The sequence below is a fragment of the Myxine glutinosa genome, chromosome 5, assembly GCF_964187855.1.
Source record: "Myxine glutinosa chromosome 5, kmMyxGlut1.1, whole genome shotgun sequence".
In the NCBI taxonomy this organism is placed as follows: Eukaryota; Metazoa; Chordata; class Myxini; order Myxiniformes; family Myxinidae; genus Myxine; species Myxine glutinosa.
The window spans coordinates 154,353,423-154,379,019 of NC_136265.1; the positions used below are offsets into that span (position 1 = coordinate 154,353,423).

At 43.3% G+C, this 25,597-nt stretch overlaps 2 protein-coding genes across 7 annotated transcripts in view; both read right to left on the reverse strand.

Moving 5' to 3' along the window:
* Window positions 1-25,597, reverse strand: part of LOC137416859 (phosphofurin acidic cluster sorting protein 2) — a 984,123-nt gene that overhangs the window by 684,287 nt on the left and 274,239 nt on the right. The window lies entirely within an intron of this gene.
* Window positions 1-25,597, reverse strand: part of LOC137426906 (trinucleotide repeat-containing gene 6C protein) — a 183,789-nt gene that overhangs the window by 146,680 nt on the left and 11,512 nt on the right. For 5 of the 6 annotated variants that reach the window (XM_068115913.2, XM_068115915.2, XM_068115912.2 and 2 more), the window contains 3 exons: window positions 5,902-5,998; window positions 5,668-5,689; window positions 3,841-4,145 (listed from right to left, as the gene is read on the reverse strand). In XM_068115913.2, coding sequence (XP_067972014.2) covers window positions 3,841-4,145; window positions 5,668-5,689; window positions 5,902-5,958 — 384 coding nt within the window. In that variant the 5' untranslated portion in view covers window positions 5,959-5,998. The remainder of the gene's footprint in view (window positions 1-3,840; window positions 4,146-5,667; window positions 5,690-5,901; window positions 5,999-25,597) is intronic. The other variant, XM_068115911.2, reaches the window with a different exon arrangement.

The following is a 25,597-nucleotide window of genomic DNA, read 5'->3' on the forward strand; positions in this document are numbered from 1 at the left end:
CCTTCTCTCCCCATCTTGTCTTCCGCTCCCTCTTTTTATATATTTTGTTTGTCTGGTTGATTTGTTTGTGAAGTAAATGTCAGCTCTTTCACGAGCCTCGATTCAGTATACAAAAAAGAAAAAAGAAAAAAAAAAGGCAACACGTTGGCTGCGACCAGATAGGAAAGTCCACAATCCATGTGTGGAGATTTCCATGGATAACATTGGAGGAGAGTTTGGTGAGCAGAGCGGGGTGCCAGACCGTATTGAAGGCACGTGATATGTCAAGGGAGACAGCTCTGATTTCCTTTCCTGTTTGGCATTGAGGACCTCCATCCATTGTTGAGACAGCAGAAGCAGCATGTCCAGAGTGGAGTGACCTGGTCTGAAACCAAATTGATGATCAGAGATTAAGCCATTGGAGAAGAGGAAGGATTTGATATCCAAAGCATTGATGGATTCCATGACTTTGCTGATAATTGGGAGCATGCTGATTGGTCTGCAGCTGATTGGTCTGTAGTTGCAAGGATCTGTTTTTGCACCTATTTTGTGTAAAGCGGTAATGTTGGCTGATTTCCAAGCTGATGGCAGATGACCTTGAGCAAAAGAGAGTGTGAAGAGAACAAAGAAAGAGGGAGAGAGAGAGAGTGCGAAAGAGTGGCAGAGCAGGATTTTAGGACCTGTGGGCCATCTGGTCCAGTTGCAGAATCAAAGTCAAGGATTGACAGAAACCTCTCCACCTTGTCAGGAGAGAAGGACACAGAGTCCAGGAGCAGCTGGGTATGACTGGGTAAGGTGGGTACAGAGAGAGACTGGTTTGGGACACAAGATTTTGAGGCAAATACAGAGTTGAGGCATTCAGCTTTTTCACGTGCGGAGTCAGCTGTGCAGCCATTTGAGGTAAGGGAGGGGATGGAGGAGGAACAAACACCAGAAACAGAATTGACCAGATGCCACCAGGATTTGGAAGAGGGAGACAGGTTTGAGAGTTCAGTCTTGAGAGTCGAGAGATATTGTTTACTGGCTCTCCTGAGTGTAGACACACTTGTTCTGGGCTTTGTGAAAGGAAATGAGATTGCCTTCCGTTGGATTTGCCTTCCAGGGAGCAAAGGCAAGTTGTTTCTGGGCAACTGCCTCACCACAAGATTCCGTGTACCATGGATGGGAGGAAGGGTATGACAACTGAAGACGAGATGGGATAAATCTGTGCATGAGAGAAATATATTTTGGAAGAATTCCCAGGATGAGTTGATGTCAGAAGTAGTAGAGATGGGACACCAGTCCAGATGATTGATGGCTGCTTGAAGACCGTGCCAGTTGGCCTGAGTGAAATGAGAAACTCGTCAACGCTAAGGAGGCTCTCCGAGAATGGCCAGAGAGATGTCCACTTCAACAAGCATATGGTCAGATGAAGCGATTGGAGCAGAATAAGAGGAGCAGACATTTTCAGGGAAGGTTGTCATAACCAAGTCTAGAAGAGAGGATGCTCCGTTCACCGAGATCCGGGTCGGGAAATTGACAGATTGTGTCAGTCCCAGTTGGTCGCAGAAGTCCTTTGCTGAGGAGCCATGGCTGGTGAGAGAGGTACCCACACCCAGCCAGCTGGTATGATGACAGTTGAATTCACCACATATGAGGAAGAGAGAGTTGGGATGAGTAGATAGAAGTTGGTCCAGGTTACCAGACAGCGAGATGTAGATGGAGTCATCACTGTTTGGTGGAGGGTGCAACACACATATGATCAAAAGTTGGGAGCGAAGGGGAAGCTGTCGCCAGAGGTACTCCTGGGGGTGAGGTGGAGAGAGGGCAGTGCAGGGAGAGTGAGGAAGAGAGTTTTTTTAATGAGGATAGCAACCCCACCTCCAGGATGAGGCTCAGGTCTATCATACCAGTGGAGGGAGTAACCAGGGAGAGATATTAAGGAATCAGAGACATCTTGAAGGAGGAAAGTTTCTGTTAAGCAGATTAAGACTGGTTTGTCAGAAGCAACCTGTATGGAGAGATCAATCAAGTTTGAGTTGAGGCCCTGGATGTTTGAGGTCCATACCGTTAAAGAAGAGAAAGGGGGAGCATCGGATACAGGGCAGGGGATGGTAGGGTAAGATGAGTAAGAGGAGGAGGAGGTAGGGAGAGCTGTTGATAGTATGTCGGAGATTTCAGAAGAGCTTGGAGAAAGGGAAGGATGAGGAGGACAAAAGGTTTGATGGTGATTGGATGAGGCACAGTGAGGTATTGTTTGAGGGGGGGGGGGGGCAGAGCAAAGAAGAAGGTTGGAGGAGATGGAAGTAAGAGTTGGAAGGGAGAGGAAGCGGGGAGGACGCTTTGAGGAGGAGGGGTGAGGAGAGAATTGGAGAAAAAAAGAAGGGTGGGGAGATTTGAAGGGGAGGGGGAGGGGGGGATTTGAAGTGGAAGGGTTAGGGGGGACTTCAGGAGGGGAGGGGTGAGGGGGGAGTTTAGGAGGGGAGGGGTGAGGGGGGAGTTTAGGAGGGGATGGGGCAAGGGGGGAGATTTGAAAGAGATGGGTGAGGGGGGAGTTTAGGAGTGGAGGGGTGAGGGGAGAGTTTAGGAAGGGAGGGGTGAGGGGCGAGTTTAGGAGTGGGGGGGGGGCGGTGTGGGGGAGATTTGGAAGTGGAAGGGTTAGGGGGACTTCAGGAGGGGAGGAGTGAGGGGGGAGTTTAGGAGGGGAGGGGTGAGGGGGAGTTTAGGAGGGGAGGGGTGAGGGGGGAGTTTAGGAGGGGAGGGGTGAGGGGGGAGTTTAGGAGGGGAGGGGCAAGGGGGGAGATTTGAAAGAGATGGGTGAGGGGGGAGTTTAGGAGTGGAGGGGTGAGTTTGGATTTTAGAAAGTGTTGGATGATTAATGGAAAACTAACATTTATTGCAAAATTAGTTTCTTGTGATTTTCGAGTCATTTTCGAGATACGTTTGAAAACGTTGGAGGAGGGGTGGAATGCAGGTGAGTTTAGGGGATGTAGAAAGAAAGAACTGTGAGAAATTGAATTTTTATTTGAAAAATTCAATTCAATGTCGCACTGAGTTATAAAGCATACACTGCATTAGCTGGTCAGTTTTGCCAAGCACATGTGTTTGCCTCGGTATTGTGCTGCTCCTGGTGGTTGTTGTTGTTGTTGTTTTTGTTTGCAGTCTGTGACTCCTGGTTGCATAATTTCTCTGAGAACGCGTTTGTGCCGTGATGCAGTGCCCCAATTACCAGTGAGCTGGTACTCAATTTGCCGACCTCAGAAAGATGACAGGTTGCGTCAAACCCCTGGCATTAATTCACGATCAACCAGGTTTCAAACTCAGGATCCTAGGATCCCAATCCAACAACCTAACCGTTAAGCCAACACCAGGCTCTTGGTGGTGGTGGGAGAGGGTATTACGAGTGATGTTTCAAAATCCTCAATTGTATCACAAGTAAGAAGACTCCCTCTGTGTTATCTTCACATTCTTTAGTTGTTGTTTGCTTATGTTGCTTTTGATTTGATTGCAAAAACTCCGGAGGAATTTCCATGTTTTATTGCCTTTTGCCCCTTGGAAAAAAGATGCCATGTTAAGGTGTTCCATTACAAATCAGCTTGCTATCGCTTGCCAGGCCTGCCGTTCCTCATCAACCACTTTGATGGAGTGTTTGCTTGAGCGCTTAAGTCACATGGTGAGTGCTCCACAAGTTGATTGGTAATGGAACATACCACACCCTAGTACTTGCAGGGGTGTGTTCAGTTACACTTAACAAAATCAAACTAGATGCCAATGATGTACATGTGCAAAATACTTTTCGTATGTAGATTCAAAAAAAACAAAGATCAGACCACATGAGTTTCATTGAAAGACAAATTTGACCTGCTTGGCCGTGAAACTCACCTGTGACGTGATTCCTGACAACAGGTGGCCCCGTTTCAACAGCTGCTTCTGCTCCTGCTGCCGGAAACGGGGTGGAACTTCACGAGGGGGGTAGCGCCCACCTGTGGTGGGGCCCTGCTGACCCAGAGTGGCTGAGAGCTGTGCTTGTGGCGGTAAGGCTTGCCCCTGGCCACCACAACCTCCGCTCGATGCTCCACTACGCTTGCTACCACCATTGCTGGCCACGCCGCAACCAGCAGTTGTGCTCTGGGTGCCAGGGATTGATGGCTGTGGCGGGCCAGGACCGGATTTGGTAGGCTCTGGCACTTCCAAGACAATTACATGGATAAGAGTGGTGTTGAAAATGAAGGAGACAGTAAAACAAGGGAAGCAAGTTCTGTGAAATTGCTTGCAAGTGAGATTTCTGCAATTAAATTATAGACACAAGAAAACAGAAATAGAATACAGTTATATTATGAGTAAAATTTAAATACCACAATTACCACATCCATATTTCATAAAAGTGAAACATGGCAATACAAGAAAAGATCTAAGAGGACAATCTGAAGTCTGGAATGCAAATTGCTATCAGATGTTTGCCAGGTGTTTATATGATGCAGTGATCTGCAAAAATACATCATGTGAACAGGTCTTCAGAATTGTATAATTAACTTGAAATAATGTTCCCAAATAACCAAAATCACTGTTTTGGGACAAGAAAAGAGAGAATATAAACTTTCAACAATTAAGTATTTCATTTAAAAAAAAAAAAAACTTTCCAGGATGAGAATAAAGATGCATAAATATAAGGAATTTGTTGTTCAGAGGCTAACCAAACAAGGTGGCTAAATTTGGTGTCAGCAGTTGTGTAGAATTGCATATTGGCAGAGCAAATCCATCACCTCATTGTACCAATAGATAACGCTAAAGCAAAAAGAACATCAGCAACAAACACACCATCATACTGTTTCCAGAGACCCATCGCTCCTTCTTTTAAACAACCTGAAATTGATGGTGGACTAAACTTCAAAAAAGAAATGAAATAAAGACTTATATTACAAACACAAACACACAAACACACACACACACATCCTCATGTTGAGAGAAGGAAAAGATAGGGAAAGGAGAAAACCCCACGAGCCCAAATTGGTTGGCAGCAGACCGAACGTTACTTTAGCCTCTACAGGAGCCAAAGCACCTCCGATAAGAACAATTTTGAGCTGCTGGTGGGTGCAACTAGAAACGAAGGAAATCATGCCTGGGCTTGACCATTCGGCCCAGGGGAATTTCTCACCAGTGAATACTCGCAACAAAAGAAACATTTGTTGCTTGCAATGCTACGATTCTCTCAATCGTGAGCAGCAATGGTGGCAAGCCAGACGTCAAATTTATGCACCACTTGCTACTCCATGAGACAATATGGCAGGCAAGCTCTACCCTGCCAAGTGACAAGGCACATGATGGCTTCAGGTAGTCACAAATGTTATTTGGCATCAAATCTAAAGCTAATCTTGCTGTGCATTTGCAAAAATTACAAAGACATTGACATGGAGTAGACCCACCATTCACAGCTAAACTGATGAGTATGTCGATTTTTTTTTTTTTGTACGAACGGTAGAAAGAGGGGGAAAACACACCGACAACAACAAATTTACTGGTGTAAGTGAAGGAACGTCCAATTAGATCTCGTGCAGAATCCCATGCATTTCAACCATCAATCTAGGCTTTATTCGCAAAACATAATATAACCTCTGTGATGAGCGAGTTAGAATCACATCGGCAATAGTACAGTCAACAGGCAAACACAATTGATGTTTAGATCAGAATTTAAAAGCAATAAGTGCTTACCTTTTGGCTTTTGTTCGGTGGCCTAAAGAAAGAAAGAAAAAAAACAAAAACAAAAACAAAAAAAAAAACAGACACCACAGTTTTAGTTGTTGAAACAAAAGCTAGTGAACAAAACCAGGAAAACACATACATCAGCATATATGTTACTTACTCATGTGGCTCAATTAGATTCGCACTGATTTTCCCAATTAGGATGCTAACACAAAAAACTACTTGAAGCTTAGGGAGACGTACCTTCTTAAGCAAAGCCTCCTTTTTTTTATCGTCTTTTTTCTTTTTCTTTTCATCCATCAACTGCTCTTCTTCACCACTCCTCTCTAATTCTTTGTCCCTGGAAACAGAATTATATTTGAAATCTATACCACTGAAAAGATGAATAATAAATTGTAAAACAACCTGAAAAGTATAAATAATCCTTGACACAACAAAATCGCAAATATATATATATACATTCATTCATTCATATATACACCAGCTTGGCTCGGGTCGCTGCGCTCGCCTCACCATACGTCGTTACTGAGGAGCGGGCTTATTTTAGCTGAGGATAATGACTGTACCTGAGTTGTTGTGTTGTCATGATTTACACCAATCATAACACAAACAATTATTTTGCACAAATTTATTTGTAGTGTTTGTTATATTACATTTTTATAAGCAATTTAGGTTGAAGATTGAAGTTGAAAAAGAAAATCAATTCAAAAAAGAACACCTCAGCACATACATATGGGAGGGGTAGGTGCAGACTGGAAGTTTGGGACGATTACACCTCAACACCACGTAATTCAAAACACCTCACCACCACATAATTGAAAACACCTCACCACCACATAATTGAAAACACCTCACCACCAAGTATTTTAAAACACCTCAACACCAAGTATTTTAAAACAGCTCACCACCACGTAATTCAAAACACCTCACCCCCACCTAATTTAAAACACCTCACCCCCACCTAATTTAAACACCTCACCACCAAGTAATTTAAAACACCTCACCACCACATAATTCAAAAAACCTCACCACCATATAATTCAAAACACCTCACCACCAAGTTATTTAAAACACCTCACCCGCACCGAATATAAAACACCTCACCACCACGTAATTCAAAACACCTCATGACCACATAATTCAAAGCACCTCACCACCACATAATTAAAAACACCTCACCACCAAGTAATTCAAAACACCTCACCACCAACTAATTCAAAACACCTCACCACTACATAATTCAAAACACCTCACCACTACGAAATTGAAAACACCTCAGCCACAAAATACGAAATTATAAACACCTCACCACCACGAAATTAAAAACACCTCACAGCCACAAAACACGAAATTAAAACCACCTCACATCTACGAAATTAAAACCAACTCACAGCCACGAAATTCAAAACACCTCACCACCACAAAATTAAAAACACCTCACCACCACGAAATTGAAAACACCTCACAGCCATAAAACACGGAATAAAAACATCTCACAACCACAAAATTAAAAATACCTCACAGCCACGAAACACGAAATTAAAAACACCTCACAGCTACGAAATTAAAAACACCTCACCACCACGTCATTTAAAAACACCTCACCACCACGTCATTTAAAAACACCTCAGCACCACATCATTTAAAAACAACTCACCACCACATCATTTAAAAATACCTCACCACCACGTCATTTAAAAACACCTCACCACCACGTCATTTAAAAACACCTCAGCACCACATCATTTAAAAATACCTCACCACCACGTCATTTAAAAACACCTCACCACAACGTCATTTAAAAACACCTCAGCACCTACACAGGCGCAACTGCGGGAGCCTTGCCGTCGATCCTGCTGCCTGCTGGTTAATTATTTTCATTGTACTCGATAAAGTTACACTTTGGGCACATTCCTTAATATTTTCTTCACTCAATATAATTGTTGGAACAATAGAAAAAGTTAAGTCTCATTCTTTGGCAATGAGGAGAAGGAGGAAGGACAGCCTTGCTGAAAGCTGAGTAAGGGATATACACTTAGTTATAATAAGAATTGCTAATGTGTTCAATTTTGTCAGATTTCACTCCAGATTTCGATACTTATTCAGTGAACAGGATCAGATCCTCAAATCCGTATCCAGATTTTGATTATATGCTTTAATTATTTAATGAGAGTCGATCATGTTTCCAAGGCAAGGCACATTTGAATAGGCTAAAACAAAATGGCAGCTTAAGAACCCAGGGATGTGACAGTGGGCTGACCAAGATGGTGGACCACCACTTTGAAAAGGCTTTTTGTGGGTTTTCATTATGAGCACCCAATTCATCATCTTCAAAAAGGGTGTTTTAACACAACGAAACACCCAGTTTTCATTCATGCAATCCATTGGAGATCGAGAAGTATGCATACAAAGTTTGGGGCTGCAAAGTTTCATGGTTTGAAGTTACAGAGGAGACGGACAAACACACACACACACACACACACACACACACACACGTATCTCTACCTATAAAAGGCAAAAATCTCTCTCTCTCTTTCTTTGTTTGTATGTGCTCTGGACATGACCACCTCTCTTAAGTTACAAACTCCAAACTCGGGATACAAATACAACTTTGTGTGGGGGGATAAGGGAGGGGGGGGGGGGTTACATAGGCTATGTGGCTGAGGCCTCACACTGGGGAGTGTAAAGTGGGGGAGGGGGGGGGCATAATTTCCATATGTAAATGTGTACCGTGTATCGCCACCTAGTGGTGGTGGCAGAGAGTATTACAATTCCCTTTTTTACGTGGGCAACGCTGAGGTTAACGCACTCGTTGCATGGGTAAATTTACTTTGGCAAACAGGACCACTAATTGGTCCGCCAGTGGAGCTCCGATAGTATGCATATTGTCAAGTCCATAGCCGATGACACCAGCCTTGGATGGATAGCCGGTCGGTCTTACTTCGGGGCAAACGGCCAAAACCTTGGCGGTACTTTTTTTTATGGCGCACGCGGGACTGAAGGGGTGAGGTGCTTACCTGCACGGAGCTCATGGGGCTTATACTTGAACCCACAAACACAGAAACAGGACACAACAAATTAAAAAATGCCACAATGATGATAAAATGAAAGTAATGCACAGAATAACTAGAACAATGTGACTGTGTCGCCAATATGCCTCTGCATAGTCCCACAATGGGTAGATGCCATCACTCTGCATATGTATGGGTAGGGGATCACGTTTGTGAAGTTTTGTGTTGATCGGATAAGGTTCGTTTTTCTATCCAAGATGGCTGCCAAATCACATGACCTATGACATCATCATTTTCAAACTATATGCAACAGTGGTGTTCGATGATATTTGTAAAAATTCGCATCGATAGGGTGAGCGGTTTCAGAGATATAATTATTTAATATTTTCCCTCAATCCAATATGGCTGCCAAACCATGTGACATATGATGTCATGAATTTAATATTTCAATACAAATGGGTCATTGATCATGTGCATGTAATTTCAGATTTTTAGGATAAGGAATTCGATTAAAACATTTTTGGCTGGTATAAAACTTCACCTATGATGACATCATTATCATGCTTTCTTTGCCCGTGGGAGTACTTGACAATGTGCCAAGTTTCAAATTTTTCCAATTTCAAAAACGAATGCTGAGGTAAACTTGTTTTCCTTGGCTGACCTGGCCATTGTCTATTGCTAAGTACACTACTGGCTTCTTTCTTTTTCAAGATATTCGAAATTAATAGCTCACCTGCATCCAGGGAGCTTATGGGTTGGCACGTCGTCTGTCTATCAGTCCGTAACCAGTTGCAACTTCTTCTCTGAAACTGCTGATGGGATTGTGGCCAAACATGGCTAAAATGATATTTGGTATGTAGCAACTCAAGTTTGTTCACGGCATTAAAAACATCAGGGTCAAAGTAGGTCAAAGTTGGTCCAGGTTTGACTCCCCAAAATAGGCATTTGCGTTTTCCTCTGAAACTCCACAGAATATTTGGATGACACTTGATCACATCTTTCACCACCCATGATGTACCAAAGTTTTGGTAATAGCATTAAGAAAATCAGGGTCTAGGAGGATTATGGGGGGGTCAAAGTGGGTCCAGGTATGGCCATCTAAAATAGATATTTGCTTTCTTCTTTGAAAAGGGGTGGGGGGGGGGGGGGGGTGAGGGGTGGGGAAATCGTTTTTTTGTATATAGTTTTTTTGCTTAAAGTCTTATGATTGCGTTAGTATGATTCTCCATTCTGTCCCGTCTCAGAGCAACCATTGAAATTGGTTTACAATACCGTGATACTGTTTAAATACCTTTAAAATGAAACCTATTCTATACATTACTGTGAAATGCATTCATCTGAAATACTTTTGTTTTAAACAAGAACACAGGCAAATAAGTAAATACATTACATGCAGATACATGAATTAAACCACTACTGCAGAGCGAAACAAACTATTCCAAATTAACCCTTGAAGTCCACTACAGTGCGTCAAATAAATTGTTGTAGCATTACTGATGCCTTTCCTGTGTTGGGAGGAAAACAGATGCTGCAACAAAGGCTAGCAGGTATCCTGCCTGCCTTTCAAGTGGTACACGTATCCCTGATTTTAAAAAGGCAATCTGTGTAAAGGCCCCTTGAAGAAACCCCAATCAGGAAACTCTGAAAACTAAAGCCACACTATCATCCCCGACCGTTTACGGACTCATTCCCCCCGTCAGCACTTTCATACTAGTTGTTCTCAAAACATTGCATTTTCATGCACAACACAAGACAAAGCAAAGCAAGCTCGAACGCAAACAGGCTGTTTTGTAATGACAGGAAAATCAAATAAAAACTCGTGAAAACAGCACGAGGCATGAATGCATCAGTGCACTTGTCTAATTGTCCTCGTACTAGTATTAATCCTGCCACCCTGTCAAATCTGTTTACAAATTAACTTGGTGTCCCACATGGCAAATAATTCCAAGTAAGCTGCAAAATGTTTTCTTGCAAGTGTAAAGAAAGCATGCGTCCAGTCTGCCAGCATTTCTTGGTGGACATCAAAGATCCCACTATGTCCTTTGTGAAGAGTACATGAGCTATCGCCGACACCATGAACAAATTACCAATTCCTGCCCTGACAACTGCTCGGATAGGGATGGCAAACCACCTAGCATGATCCTTGGTCAAGAAACTGCTCTGTAGCAGAGTGTGGTACGTCGGATCAGAAAGCAAGCATAGTGCGAAACAAGTTGTGTAACATTGAAATGCTTTACCCCTTCACACACCTGTGTTACGTGGTCCTCCCGGTAACTACCTGGTCTCGGTGACCCCCGGACCGTGGGAGGAACCCCGCCAGAAAGATATATGATTTATACGCTTTCGCAACACAATCAATATGAAAAACACAAACAATTCAAGTCAATAGGAAACCCCCACACCAAGGATCCGGATTAATGGATAATATATTCCCAATCAATCAACAATAATCAACCCTCAATCAACAACATTACTAAGATGTAGACTCATCAACAATAGCTCTAAGATGGCCATCTTATACATTCCTCCCTTGAGCCCCACTCACGACTCCCTCCCTGGTCAATGTCTCTCACAATGTCTCTGTACTCCGGTAGTTCGATCTCCGCACGCGGGCGGTTGAACGGACCCTTCCTGACGTGATCCCGGACCGGGAACAGCTGCTGCCGCGGACACCTCCTCGGCAGCCCACCGAGGTCGGTGCTCGTGATCGCGGCTTCGGGGCTCGCAAAGCGCGCGAGGCCCAAGGCGCCTGCCGTACGCGTCCTTGTAGACGTTGAGGTAAACGGTGCCGGACGCTGGGTTCCGTGCAGGAACCCACGGCAATTTGACGCGTAACCGGTAATTACCCCGCGCCGGTAACTCCTCTCGCCAGACGGGCTTTTCAAACGCAGCGTTCCCAACGCTGATCAATATCGACACCGCTCGCGTCAGAGCTGGGCGAGGAGCAGAAGATGGCCGCTTTCTCCCGGACCTCGTGTCTTTTTTTTCTTCCTGTTTACCATCCCGTTTCCGGTCTCCCGTTATCAGGAGCGCCTCTAACCATTTAACCACAACAACCTTTAATAGAATAAACATTAATAAGCAATGACCTGAATAGTAATTCACATAAATCCGGAATCCGTAACACCTGGAATAAGTTAAATAAACCACTCCCAACCACCCCTTCTCCCCCCTAATCCAACCTCCTCTCCAACTCCAAATTTCTCCGTCTTTTGCCTGAAATCGAATGTGTTGTCACATTTTTCGTTTTAACACTCTAAAAGTACAACACAATATACTTATGTACACACAATTTTTAAAATCATTTTCATCAGTAGTTTGTCTATACCCCTTGTCCATTTGTTCAATTGCTTGTGTGATGGCCTTTTAATCTGTCATCCAGCTCTTGTGTGAAGGCCACACAGTGTTAACATCTGTCAAGGCCACACAGTGTTAACATCCAACGCAAATGTGCCCTTTCGCATTCTCCCGTACACCTTACATCATTCCCAAATGTCCTCCTCTCACTCACTACTCAAAAACCATGGGAAGAATTGTACAACATGGGGGAGGAATGATTAAAAACAACATATTTCAACACCATTGGTGTGCTAAATACAAAGCAAACATTTCGAAGTAGCTTTTGAAACCACTTTTTGATTATTTAGCATCTCCGCCACTGAAGGTGGATGGAGGTTGTTTTCAGCCCTGCCTATCTGTGAACAGGATAACTCAAAAAGTTGTGGAAGGATTCGGATGAAACTTGGTGGACAGGTTGGATGTGTGAGGAGAATTTCTTTAATTTTGGTGAAGACCTGAATCCTGATACAAGAATTTATTTATTTATTTAAGCGATTCTTCCATTGAGAGATGGGGTCAAAAACAATATAAGAGCATGATATTTCATAAAGTTGTGGACGAGTTGTGACAAAACTAGGTGGGCAAATTGGGTAGGTGACAAGAACAAGCCAATTTGATTTTGGTTCAGGTCCGGATCCAGATCTGACCCATTAGTGGGACCCAAAACGTAAACTGTTCAGCCTGACATCAGTATGCACTCTACCGAGGTCAAGGGTCATGAGACCTTTGTTTTTATGCCTCCGACTCTATTTTATGCCTCTGGCGATTAGGTTTCCGGGTTGTCAGTCCGTACGGGCTAAACATCGTTATCTCAGCAACCATATGTCCAATTGAGACGAAACTTTCAGGGTAGGAGTGACACCCATGCAGAATGTTTTATGATAATTGTGACGTCATAGGTCATGTGGCATGGCAGCCATATTGGATTAAAAGTAAATAAAAAAATAAAATTATCGGAAACCGCTGAATGGAAAAATTTGAAAATTGACACATTGTCAAGTACTCCCAATGGGGAACAAAAGCATGATAGTGATGACATCATAGGTGAAGTGGTATACCAGCCAAAATGTTTTAATCGAATTCCTTATCCTAAAAATATGAAATTGCATGCACATGATCTATGACCCATTTATATTGAAATATTACATTTATGACATCATAGGTCACATGTTTTGGCAGCCATATTGGATTGAAGGAAAATATTAAATAATTTTATATCTCTGAAACCGCTCACCTTATCGATGCAAAATTTTACAAATATCATCTAACAGCACTGTTGCATATAGTTTGAAAATAATGATGTCATAGGTCACGTGGTTTGGCAGCCATCTTGGATAGAAAAACGAACCTTATCCGATCAACATGAAACTTCACAAACGTGATCCCCTGCCAATACATTTGCAGAGAGATGGCATCTACCCGTTGTGGGACTACGTGGAGGCATATTCGCGACAGTTGCATTGTTCTAGTTTTTTATGCCTCTGCTGATGAAGTCGCCGGAGGCATTATATTATCGCGTTATCCATCCGGCTATCCATCCGCCCATCTGTCGTCCATCATAGGTGTTTGTTTCTGCAATAACTTGAGAATGGCTGGAGGTGGTCGAAGTCAAACTTGGTGCAAATATGTATAATGAGGTAAAGATTAACTGATTAGATTTTGGGGTCATTAGATCAAAGGTCAGAGGTCATGTCAGGTAAAAATGTGAAACTTGAGAACAGCTGAAGGGATAACTTGTGAACCAGTGATGGAATTTTGACCATAGTTGGCACTAGTATGTATTATGATGCAAAAATGAACTGGTTTGATATTGAGGTCAAGAGGTCAAAGGTCAGGGTCTGTAATAGGTTTATAACTTGAGAACGGCTGAAGGGATACAAGTCAAACTTGGTCCAGGTATGTATAATGACGTAAAGATGAAATGATTAGAGATTTGGGGTCATGAGGTCAACGGTCATGTGAAGTAAAAATTGTTACCGTGTTAACTTGTGAACAAGTGATTGAATTTTGACCAAACTTACAATTTTGACCAAACTTACAAGAACAAAGTACAAGCATGTTTTGATGCCAAGATGAACTCATTAGATTTCAGCATCAAGAGGTCAAAGGGCAGAGTCTGTAAAAGGTTTGCATTACTGCAATAACTTAATGGCTGAAGGGAACTAAGTCAAACTTGGTACAAGTATGTAAAATGATGTAATAATGTTGGCGGAGGCATTTCGATCGACTTTGCGACGTCAAAAAGTGCCGTTCTCGTTTTCATATGATTTTCATTTGAAATTGATTGATATCAAATATAACAGTGCGTTGACATCTAATGCGGATGGAGACATATACATCAACGCATTCACATCAAATTCAAATTCTAAGATATTCTAGCTTCTAGTTGTTGTTTTTTTTTTTACATTGGCTAATGTAAATTTTACTTAACTTAAATTTGATTGGTCATGATGGCTTGTAGGGTTTACATCTTGGCCCAGCTATAACTAATAACAGTCACCAACTCACCATGGTGTTCCACATGCAAGGTGATGCACCAATATGGGTCCTGTCCATGGGAAGGACATTGTGTCAGAGGGGACAAGTCTGGCAGCACTGGTCACTGATGGACGTTAAATATCCCATGCAGTCTTACGTGAAGCGTAGTCAAGCAATCGCAGGCACCCTGAACTAGGTACTAATTGCTGCCACCTTCAGTCAAATGTCAGGCCTGGCCAGCCTATTTGTGAAAGACTTGAGGCAAAAATGCTCCCCGGCTGACCCCACAAGAAGGTGGGAAGAATAGGGGATGTTAAAGAAGACGAAGTAGTAATAGTAATCGTAGGTTTGGCAATCAATTTCTCAATTTGATTTATTCCATGCTGGGGATTGTATGGTGAAGAACTTTTAAGTAATGTTGGTTATTTTTCAGCATAATAATACAAGGAAATACAGGTGCTTTTGCTTTTCAGTGTAACCACAAACGTGGTGTTACGCTAGACTGCCGGGACACAATGTCTTTCTATTCTTGAACGATACACTTTCAAATTTTAACACCACAACCAAAAATGTTGGTTTATTCAGAGCTGAAACATGGCATTCCTCGAGATGTGGCTCTCACTGCTTCAGAATAGCCTTGTTCGATATCAATTGCAAACGAGATGATTCACAATTAAGTCTGCTACCAACATTACCTGTGAGTCTGCCCTTAAGAAACACTTAGGCCAAGTAAAAAAAAAAAAAATGTTTCTCGTCCGGACTTTTTTGAAAAAAGGAGGGAGGCCCTTACTATTTACTATTTTCTTTTTTTTTGCTATTTTTTTCCAAGATGGCTGCCATGAATTGAATGACCACTGTGGCTGACTTAAAGACTATAGTTTGTCCAATGTAATGTGAAACATGCCAGTGTTGATTGTTACCGAAAGGCCTGCAATTTCATTTCCAAATTAGCAAATAAATATCTGTTTTAACATACGAACGTATGCTTACACACACGAATATCGTCATATTCCCTACTCAAATTTGTACCATTCAAAGTATGAAATGCAAGATTTTTACACGTAAATTGCACTTGCCCAGTGCACAACCGCTGCGAGAATTGACCGTCTTTAGCACAAAGTGTCTGCGTTAAGCTTAGCATGTATTAACCAGGAAGTTCCGTTAGAGGGCGGGATCCATAATAGTTCAGATCATCAATGCACAAGATACGATCAGCAAACGCCCGGAAACTGCAAGTTTTAGACCGAGTTTCTTCGCAAAACGATTTTTTTTTAAACAAGTATATATTTTTTTAAAATAGTATTAAATAGTAAATAAAAGTACACGACGTCCAAAAAGGAAGCGGGCGGGGACGAGAAACATTTTTTTTTTTTTAACTTGGCCTTATAAAACACTACTGGCTACTGACAGATTGTGATACTTTGGAAGTTATTGGTGATGCACTCTGGAAGTTGTCGGTGATGTCACTGACAGTTTTTAGGGTTTTTCTTCACAGCCCTGATGATTTTAGTACACTAATGCACTACTTGGGTTGTTGCACTACTATGCACAAAACACTACTATGCATCTGCATCCTTTATGAAAAATCATTACATCCACCCACCAAAACTGGATGGAGGTTATTATTTTCACCCCTGTCTGTTTGTTTGGGTGCATGATATCTCCAAAGGTTGGTGACAGATTCGGACAAAACTTGATGAACATGTTGGGTGTGTGACAAGGACTAGTTGATTCATTTTGGTGAAGATCCGAATGTGGATCCGACAATATTTTAAGTAATTCTTCACCACATTGAGTGATATGGCTAAAAACGATATACAACAGGATGTCTGAAAAAGTTATCAATGGATTCAGAATCTGTCATCTTATAGTTCATAGCATTTCTCCACTCACAATGGGAAATCGACTCGAGATCCATGTCAACATCAGATTCTGCTGTCCGCAGTTACCTCCAATTTTATCATCTACAGCAAAAGGTCACATGACCTTTGACCCAAAAATCGAATCAGTTCATCTTTGCATCACAGTACATACTTCAACCAGGTTTGGACAAAATCCCTTCAGCAGTTCACAAGTTATCACGGTCACGAAAATCTGCTATGCACGCATGGACAGACAACCCAAAAACGTAATGCCTCCGCAGCCAAAATGAAAACAACAAGGCAAATGTTAAGTTTTAAAAAACAATGTATCTAACAAATCAACAAAAGACAGCATGGTTGTGATGAAATGTGCTCACAGGCAAAACATTAAATACATGCAGCTTGTAAATGTTTCACAAAGAAGCTACATGGATCGGAGTCTTAAAACCAAGCAGGTGAACAAAAAGACAGTTGTAAGAGGAAATAAAAAATAACGATACCAATAACCTTGCAAAACTAGAGCCATTTTCCCACCAATATTGCCGGCGACGAAATACCGACATTGCCCGATGCATTGCGGGCATTGCTTTTACCTTCCATTCACATCAAAGCAATGCCAGAAAATTGGTGGGAAAATGCCGGCGTTTTGCTGGAAGCTGGTGCGATGTGAATGAGACAGACCGAGCAGTGACAAACAGCAGGTTTTGAAAAAAAGAAAACCAAAAAATGACACCAAAAGGAGTAAAGGAATCCTTTCGAGGAGAGGGGTAGTAGAAGAACCTTGTATCGAGTGCAAAGGGTGCGAGTAAAGGAACAAAGGGAAAGAGGTACCTGTGAAAGGCATACCTGTGATTGCTTCCATGACGGAAGAGGTGCCACGTCGACCATTTTTAAATCAATACTTGCACCTTTAAAACCATCCATACAATTGATGCAAACCACATCCAACGACCACCCAGCTTGCCCTTCGGTGCTTCACAACAGCACCCCCACCCATTCCCAAATCCGAGGAGGGGTAAATTATTTGAAAACGTGAATCAATATAGTTTTGCACCTTGGAAGGCAATGGACAATACATTGGATTGAAATATGGCACCAAGGCAAGATGACATTCATTGATCATGTCTAAACGTGTCCACAAAAACAAACATATGCACACTTTAATAACAGTATATATTGGATCAGGATAACAACGAAGCACAATCATCATGAGGCTGCGACAAGAGGGATTCCAGTGCCTCCACACATGCGCACATTCTCACTCGCTCTCTCTCTCTATTTCTCTCTCGAGAGCTTTGTGCCCATACATCTCGATAATAGATTTGTCCTTGATGCATGTCCTGTGTATAAACTCGACCTTCACATCGTACGTGATCTACTTTGCTCCCTGGCAATCAAGACAGATGTGTTCTAGTCATTTACAGAAAAAAAAAAAAAAAAAAAAAACCACCTTTAGAGGCCATTTTTCCCCGCAAGCGGGGGTTGGCCTTTTTCGGGAACTGTGGTTGTTGTTGTTTTTCGGTCCCCTTTTTGAAGCAATGTTTTACGGCCGGATGCCCTTCCTGACGCCAACCCTTTTTGCCGCCTTTAACAACAAGCAGGGAATTACCAGTGAACTGGTACTCAATTAGCCGAACTCGGAAGGATGACAGGCTGAGTCAACCCCCCTGGCGTTAATTCAGCGATTGACCGGGATTCGAACCCAGGATCCTAGGATCCTAAGCCGGCACCCTAGCCGCTAGCCCAACACCAGGGATTACATTACATTACAGGGATTACCATTTACAGTAAACAAAACAAAAATCATAAAAATAGAAACAATGATTTGCTTTCAACAATTCCTCCTACACACAAAACGTGATGAAAACCTGCTTTCGGAATCTGTACAATATATATGATCATATATCGATGTGCATGTGTTGTAGTTGCTGTGCATGCATGGATGTGCATGTGCTGTGGTCAGTGTTGAGGTTTTGAGATTGTACATATAACATCATTAAAGGTTAAAGGTTTGCCCCCCATAGTTAGTCCACAAGCAACACGTAGGCCCATTACAATTAGTTATGTCATAGTATGTGTAAGAGTAGGCCATTTCCCTAGTGACATCTGCGTTGTGTAAAGAAATAAGCTTAGGTCCTTTTCATTTTGCGGCCACCCTTCATTTTCATCAATGGGCAAACTCGATCCCACGCCCCATTTTGGCTGATCCCTCCGTGTGTGGTGCTTTGGCTGCCAGCAGCATTAGCTGCCTTTTGCTCGCTCAAACTAGTCGGGTAACCACCAGGTAGGCCTAAGAAGAGGGAGGAGCACGAGGGTCGAGGTGTGGCCGTGTCAAGCAGCGTGTCAGAAGGCGGTGACGGTAAGAGCAACAGCCAACCAGGGCTGAGAAGGCATGGCTTGATAGGGCATGGCAAGAAACGTCTGGTGAGTTCCAGAGGGTTCCAAGGGCGTGGCAATAAAACCCTTTGCGCGAGGCCCCCACCTCAGTTGAGAGATGAGAAGGGAGAGGCGCTTACGAAGAACTGTATGAGGACCGAGCGAACTGGTATTGAGAGAACTGATCCGGAGCACTCGTGTGAGAACAGCACTGAGAGGACCAGCGTGCACATGACAGTTTCGAGGCATTGATTGAGCAGCGCATTGAGAAGCGCGTATTGAACTGTCCGTTTATTACATACGCAGCCCCATGAGTGTAACCGCCAAAGCCAGCCCTACCGTTCGCCCTGTGATAATCCCGTGCACGCCAAACGACACGTGGAGAGTTCCTGCCCGCTGTGTTCATCTGCTTCGCGGTGCGAGTTGGGGACCGGAGAGCGAGCTGCCTGGATGCCATCCCTGGACCATCGACCTGTTCGTCTGCAACCCCGTGTGAGTGTGTCTGAGTGTGACGGGCCCGTTTGTCTTGGGATAAGTTAAGACTGTTTAAGGCTGCACTGTGTATTCTTCTTCTTATTATTCTTATTGTACAAAGTGTAAATAAATCTTGGTATTCCTTTCTTCCAAATTCGACCGTTTCCGTGATTTCCTCCATTGGGTAAGCGTGGCACGATTAAGAACCGCTTGGATCGGGTTTAGTCATTGCTAATGGCTCGGGTCGCGGGTTCGCTACCGCTCAGCCTTTCCACCAACACCCGTGATTCGGGCGGGGCTTATTTCCTCGTTTCCTGGCAGCGTTAGTACTTAGGTAATAGCGAATTCTTAGTCCTAAAACCCTACTTAACGCTGTCCGGGAAGGACGTCATAGGTCCCGGGTCCCGTCGGCTAGTAAAAGACAAGGGGACTAATCCCCCCTTGGTAAGGGGAAAAGGCCGACGCTGAGATCCGCAACTATATATATATATATATATACAGTGGAACCTCGACTTACGAGTGCCCCAACTTACGAGTTTTTCGAGATACGAGCCGTCACTCTGGCAGTTTATTGCTTTGAGATGCGAGCCGAGATCCGAGTTACGAGCTTTCGCCACCCGGTCACGTGGTTATCTTGCCGTGCACGTACAGTATCTCTGTCGTAGTATAGCGCTGCATTTTAGATTTCGCATTTCGGTTATTTTGAGTTTACGCCGCCAGGTGGGCTCCGGTCACGTGGTTATCTTGCCGTGCACGTACAGTATCTCTGTCGTATAGCGCTAATGATATATAACGCCGCCGATAATGATATGATAATTTATGATAATCTATGCAGCACGACGTGGTCCTCACGTCACACAAGGCGCCTTTGCCGGCGCAAAACGGCTCTCTCAGGGTCAAACTCGGTATCGTTTTGAGCGCACGGTTCAGACCTTCAAGACAAAGTTTATTTTGTAAAAATCGAGCCACGCGTTCAAAAGATATGACCGGTTTTGTTCGCCGGCACGTCGGCGCTCGAATCGAATCGAGTTAAAACGAACACTGCCGTTGTCGGGTCCGTCTGAGACAACCACCGGGCCTAGAACGCTGGGACCGGTCTCGTTGGATAGGCCTGGATCAGATCTCGAAACGCTGGAAGCTGCACCTCTCTGTGATAATCTTGTGGACCATGACAAGAGATCGTGCGACACGTGGTTATCATGCCGTGCAAGTACAGTATCTCTGCCGTCAACTTGTTCAGAGTGCCGGCGATAGCTCGCCTTCTCTTTGTGGAAAACACGGTGAGATCCTTAACATCCAACAACTAATGGGACGCAAACGGGGCGCCCAGTTTAGCGGTACACCCATTGATGAATCACCCTGCCTGTGATTCACCCATGACAGGTTATAGCTGGGTCGGGATTCAAACCCAGGCTGGACAGTTTAGACTTTAGAGTCAAGTGTGCGTACCTCCAGTCCAGGCCATCCTGCCAACTTGTATGCTGCATACAGGTGAAATATAAAGCGCGAGATATTTTTATATATACTGTATATTTAAAAAAAAATTGGTGTGGTTTTTGGCGGGCTGGAACGGATTAATAGCATTTCAATGCATTTCAATGGGGAAATTTGATTTGAGATACGAGCAATTTGACTTACGAGCTCGGTCACGGAACGGATTAAACTCGTAAGTCAAGGTTCCACTGTATATATGTATATATATATATATATATATATATATACATATATATATATATATATATATATATATATATATATATATATATATACAGACTTGGCATTTAATATGGATTTTTATTTTTTTCTTGACTTGGGTTTACTTTCTTAACTCAGTATATCAATCTGGTGAGTTTCTTTTACACTTTGGTGATTTATTTGTTAAAAGAACCATGTCACTGATTGTCTGTCGCAGCAAGAAGTAAACAACAGGATTATATCACAGGTGGCATGGCAAAATGTACGGACAGGTGCATTTGATGATTGGCTTCACAGTCGGGTATACAAGGGTTGTTGCGTTCTGTATTAGTGGAAAACAACTGCTGCACGTCTCCAAAAGTTATTGCCGCTTCCTCTGGAGATGGTCCGTCAACTCGACAATGCTGTTTGTCATGGAGTGGTGGCTTTTCGAAATTCCGGCATTAAACAGCGTGCTATTGCTCGGCAGTATGGCATCACTCAAGGTCAGGTGTCAAAGATCCTGAAACGAAATGCTCAGAGGGGTGTCCCTACTCCAATACCGAGACCAGGACGTCCCCGCAGAACCACAAGGAGGGATGATCGCCAGCTGCACCGGTTAGTCCGCAATGGCCGTACCAAGTCAGCTAATCGGCTTAGGGCTGAGTAGCAGCAAATGACAAATCTGCCTGTATCCAAAAGGCTAGTCAACGAACGACTGGTTCAAGCAGGCTATCGTGCCAGGCGTCCCCTGAGAAAGCCACGCCTGACCAGACAACACCGCCAGCGTCGATTGCAGTGGGCCAGAGAGCACCGTCAATGGCCGCCAGGACACTGGAATCACGTGAACTTCAGTGACGAGTCTAGATTTCTGGTCCATCGTCAAGATGGCCGCGTCCGAGTGCGCAGACAAGTGCATGAAGCCTACAACAAAGATTGTATAGTGCCAAGAGTCCAAGCTGGAGGTGGTGGGGTGACCGTTTGGGCTGCTTTTCATGCAGGGGGCAAAACTGACCTGGTTGTTCTGAATGGAAACCTGAACCAGTTCAAGTACAGGGCCATTCTGGAAGAAACATTGCTTCCATTTGCTCGTGCAGCCTTTTGAGGAAACTTTGTCTTCCAAGATGACAATGCACGGCCTCATCGTGCTCGCATGATCCAACACTTTCTTGCTGACCGTGGTGTAGAGCATATGGAGTGGCCTGCCATGTCCCTGGATATGAATCCGATAGAGAACTTGTGGGCAGAATTAACGCGTCAAATCGACCACTTGGACCAGCAGCCGACCTCTGTGCGTGAATTGCAGCAGGCTATTGTCACTGCATGGCAAGCGATTCCTGTCCAAACCTTGGCAAATCTCGTGAACAGCATCCCTGAACGTGTACATGCTCTCCTGAATGCTCGTGGGGGTTACACGAAGTACTGAACTGTAATTTTACTGTCCGTAATCCCAGTCGTAATTTAACTTTTGTTTTTGTTAAAAAAAATTGGGGCTAATGTGCAAAATAAAGAGATACTTCTGGAAAACATACAGAAGTTTAACACAGTACTGTCCATGAATTGAGTTCGATATCAGTTTACATCACTTTCAAGGATCTATTTATTTGTTTTGAAATGTCAAATGTGGTTTTTGTTTCTTTTAAAGGTCACATTAACAAAATCTAGAATAATTTCAACATAATTCCAATGAACTTTTGGTTCTAAGACATATTGAAAAGTAAGTTCACCCCCACAAAAAAAATATTCCATATTAAATGCCAAGTCTGTATATATATATAATTATATAGGTTTTTTTTTTTTTTTTTAAATTATATATATATATATCCGGCACATTACTTTGTGGTCAATGAACGCAACTGTTACTGCAAACCATAAATGCATCATTTATTTGTTTGCTTGCCCACAGGGATCGACCTTTTTGCAAGCCTGACATATTTGAATGTTTTCGAGTCTTGTAATTAACCCCAGGATGGTGCAAACCACAACGTAAGTAAAAACCCCATTGGATTAGCTTGGAAAAGCACTTTGATTTCTGCGATGGGCTGTCAGGATAGCTTAGGGGTATGTACTCTCGCCTTTGACTCTTAACCCAGCTATAAACTGTCACCCTGGTGGTTCACATGACGGTCGACGCCTCAACGTGTCCGTCCCTCATCAGATGGATGTTCAGCCGAGTGCACCGCCCATGTACTATCCTGAGATGCTGGATGCTAAAGATCCTACTGTGTCTTTCGTGAAGAGAAGGTGCGTTGTAGTCGGTATGCTGAAGGAAATACAATTTCCTGCACAAAGCACCTTCAGTCTAATGTCGGGCATGGCGAGCCGGTTGATAAAAGACGTGGGCCAAAAACGTTTCCCAGCTGATACCATAAGAAGTTGGGAATAATTGGGGCCATTATGAAAGTAGTGCTGTATTAGTGGTAGTCTGGAGGAGGATGAGGAGGAGGAGGAGGAGGAGGAGGAGGAGGAGGAGGTAGTGGTAGTGGTAGTAGTAGTAGTAGTAGTAGTAGTAGTAGTAGTAGTAGTAGTAGTAGTAGTAGTAGTAGTAGATGATTAAGACGTTGCCAGAGAGCCTCTGGTTTCAGGGACCAATTGCCAAGGGAATAAATGAACAGGAAAAGAGGAGAGGGAGGAGGGGATGAAACATAAACTAGCAAGTAAAATGGGTGAGTCAGGAAACATGAATGAGAGTAATAAAGATCATCGGTTGGAATTAGTGATGATAAGCGTTGGTGGTGCAATGCTTGCGAAAAGTCCTGGAGGGAAGGGTGAAACAGAACAGGCTCTGGAAGGTGGTACCATAGATGGGAGAAGTGAGGAATAAAAGAGTTGAGGTGTGCAGTCAGCCTGGATTTTGGAAGTTTAACCAGAAGGGGGTTACTGGAAAAATGCATGCATCCTGGAGTTGCTGGGGAGGGTTAGATTACTGAGAGAGTATATGGAGCAATTTTGGAGAATAGATGGTTGAAAACAGAGCCTGCCTGCGATGTGAGAGCAACATACCTTGTACTGACAGCCTCATCACGGAAGATTCCAATAATTTTGAGAGATTTAGATTCCACAGAATACCAGAGATAGAAGTGATGCTGGAGCACCAGCCCATAGAAGAGAGCAGTACTCCTTTGAGCTAGCAACAAAGGCCTTGTAAACTGAGTAACTTTGGCTTTCCCAGGAAAGCCTTGGATTGATGGAGGATACCCAATTTGTAGCTGGCTTTTGAGGCTATCTTTGCTCTGTGGTCTTCCCAGTAAAGGGCATAGCTTATGGTGAGGCCTAGAGGTTCAAGAGACTAAACCTCTCCCAGTGGATGACCAAAGAAACAGATACTTCTTATCATTGTTACGATTATCATTGTGGTTTGTTTGACGATCATTGTGGAGCGATAGGTAAGGGTGACACTGACATTTTCCAGGATCGAAGGACATGTTCCATTTACCATATATATCAGAGTCTATCATTTCCTGATCAGTAGAGAGAAAGACGCAGCTGCTGTCTGCCTAGCAGAGGGATTTTTACTGTATGACACAATGTGGAATTGTCTGCAAAAATGAAAAGGATTTTCCATTGTATCGGAGAGGTCATCCATATAGATGACGAACAAGACAGAGCCAAAAATACTGCTATAGGGAACTCCAGTCTCCACAGAACAGGGGAGGGGGTTCCATTGATCACAACACATTGACTTTTGTTTGATGGAAAAAATAAAGTCTGAAGAGCCAAATATTAACTTGAAGACAAATAAGCTTGGTACAATTCCATGTTTGTTTTTAGGCATTTACTTGGATTTTTGCCAATTTAAATTTTCAGGATTCGGTAATTATTATAACTAGGCATAACACCTCTGGTATCATTGCAGTGCCATTTAACCACACACAAAAAACTTAACTGTGTACACTCTTCTTTTTTTTCCCTTCTTTTTTTTTGTATGCTTTCCGAGGCTCGTACAAGAGCTAACACATAGAAGATATAACAGAGGGAGTGGCAGACAGGTGGGGGAGAGTGAGAGGGAAACACAACAACAGCAGAGAACATGGACATCGGGAGATTTGTGGAAGGGAGAGGGCTGGTGTACACTGGATAAACAAGATGGACACTACAAGGACTTTCAGGAAAGAAAACAGAATTTGAAGGAAGTGGATTTGAGGTGGATTAATGGGGGTAGAAAAGATCAAGGTTTTGGATAGGGGAAGATAAGAGATGGTGGTGAACAGCTGTTTTGAAGACCTGGAGGGAGGAGTGGGATTGAAGAGAGTGAGCGAATTTGTTCCAGAGGCGGGAGAAAAGAGGAATGAAAGAGTGAAGGTGAGCAGAGTCTTGATTTTGGCGGTTTCACCAGAAGAGGGTTGCAGGCAGCTCTTGTGCGACCTTTAGGAGTATTTTGGGGGACAGATCACAGACAGAGCAGGGGGAGCTAGACCGGAGAGGAGTCGGTAGAAGACAGAAAGACCACCAACCTGCCTGCGGTGAACTCGCTCTCAACTTTAACCACACACACGCACTGTACATCACACTGTACATCAAATGATCCGCTCAAGACCCGGCTGTTTTCCAAAACATGTAAATACCTCCTTCACTGGTTGAATATTTCACACATCAATGGCACTCTAATAAGTTTCCAACCATCTTGTTTTATATGTCATCTTTCTCTAGATTTCGCTGATTAACGATGGAATTTTTTTCATTGGTCTCAGTGTGAAGTGGAATTGACGTTTCTCGACATTTACC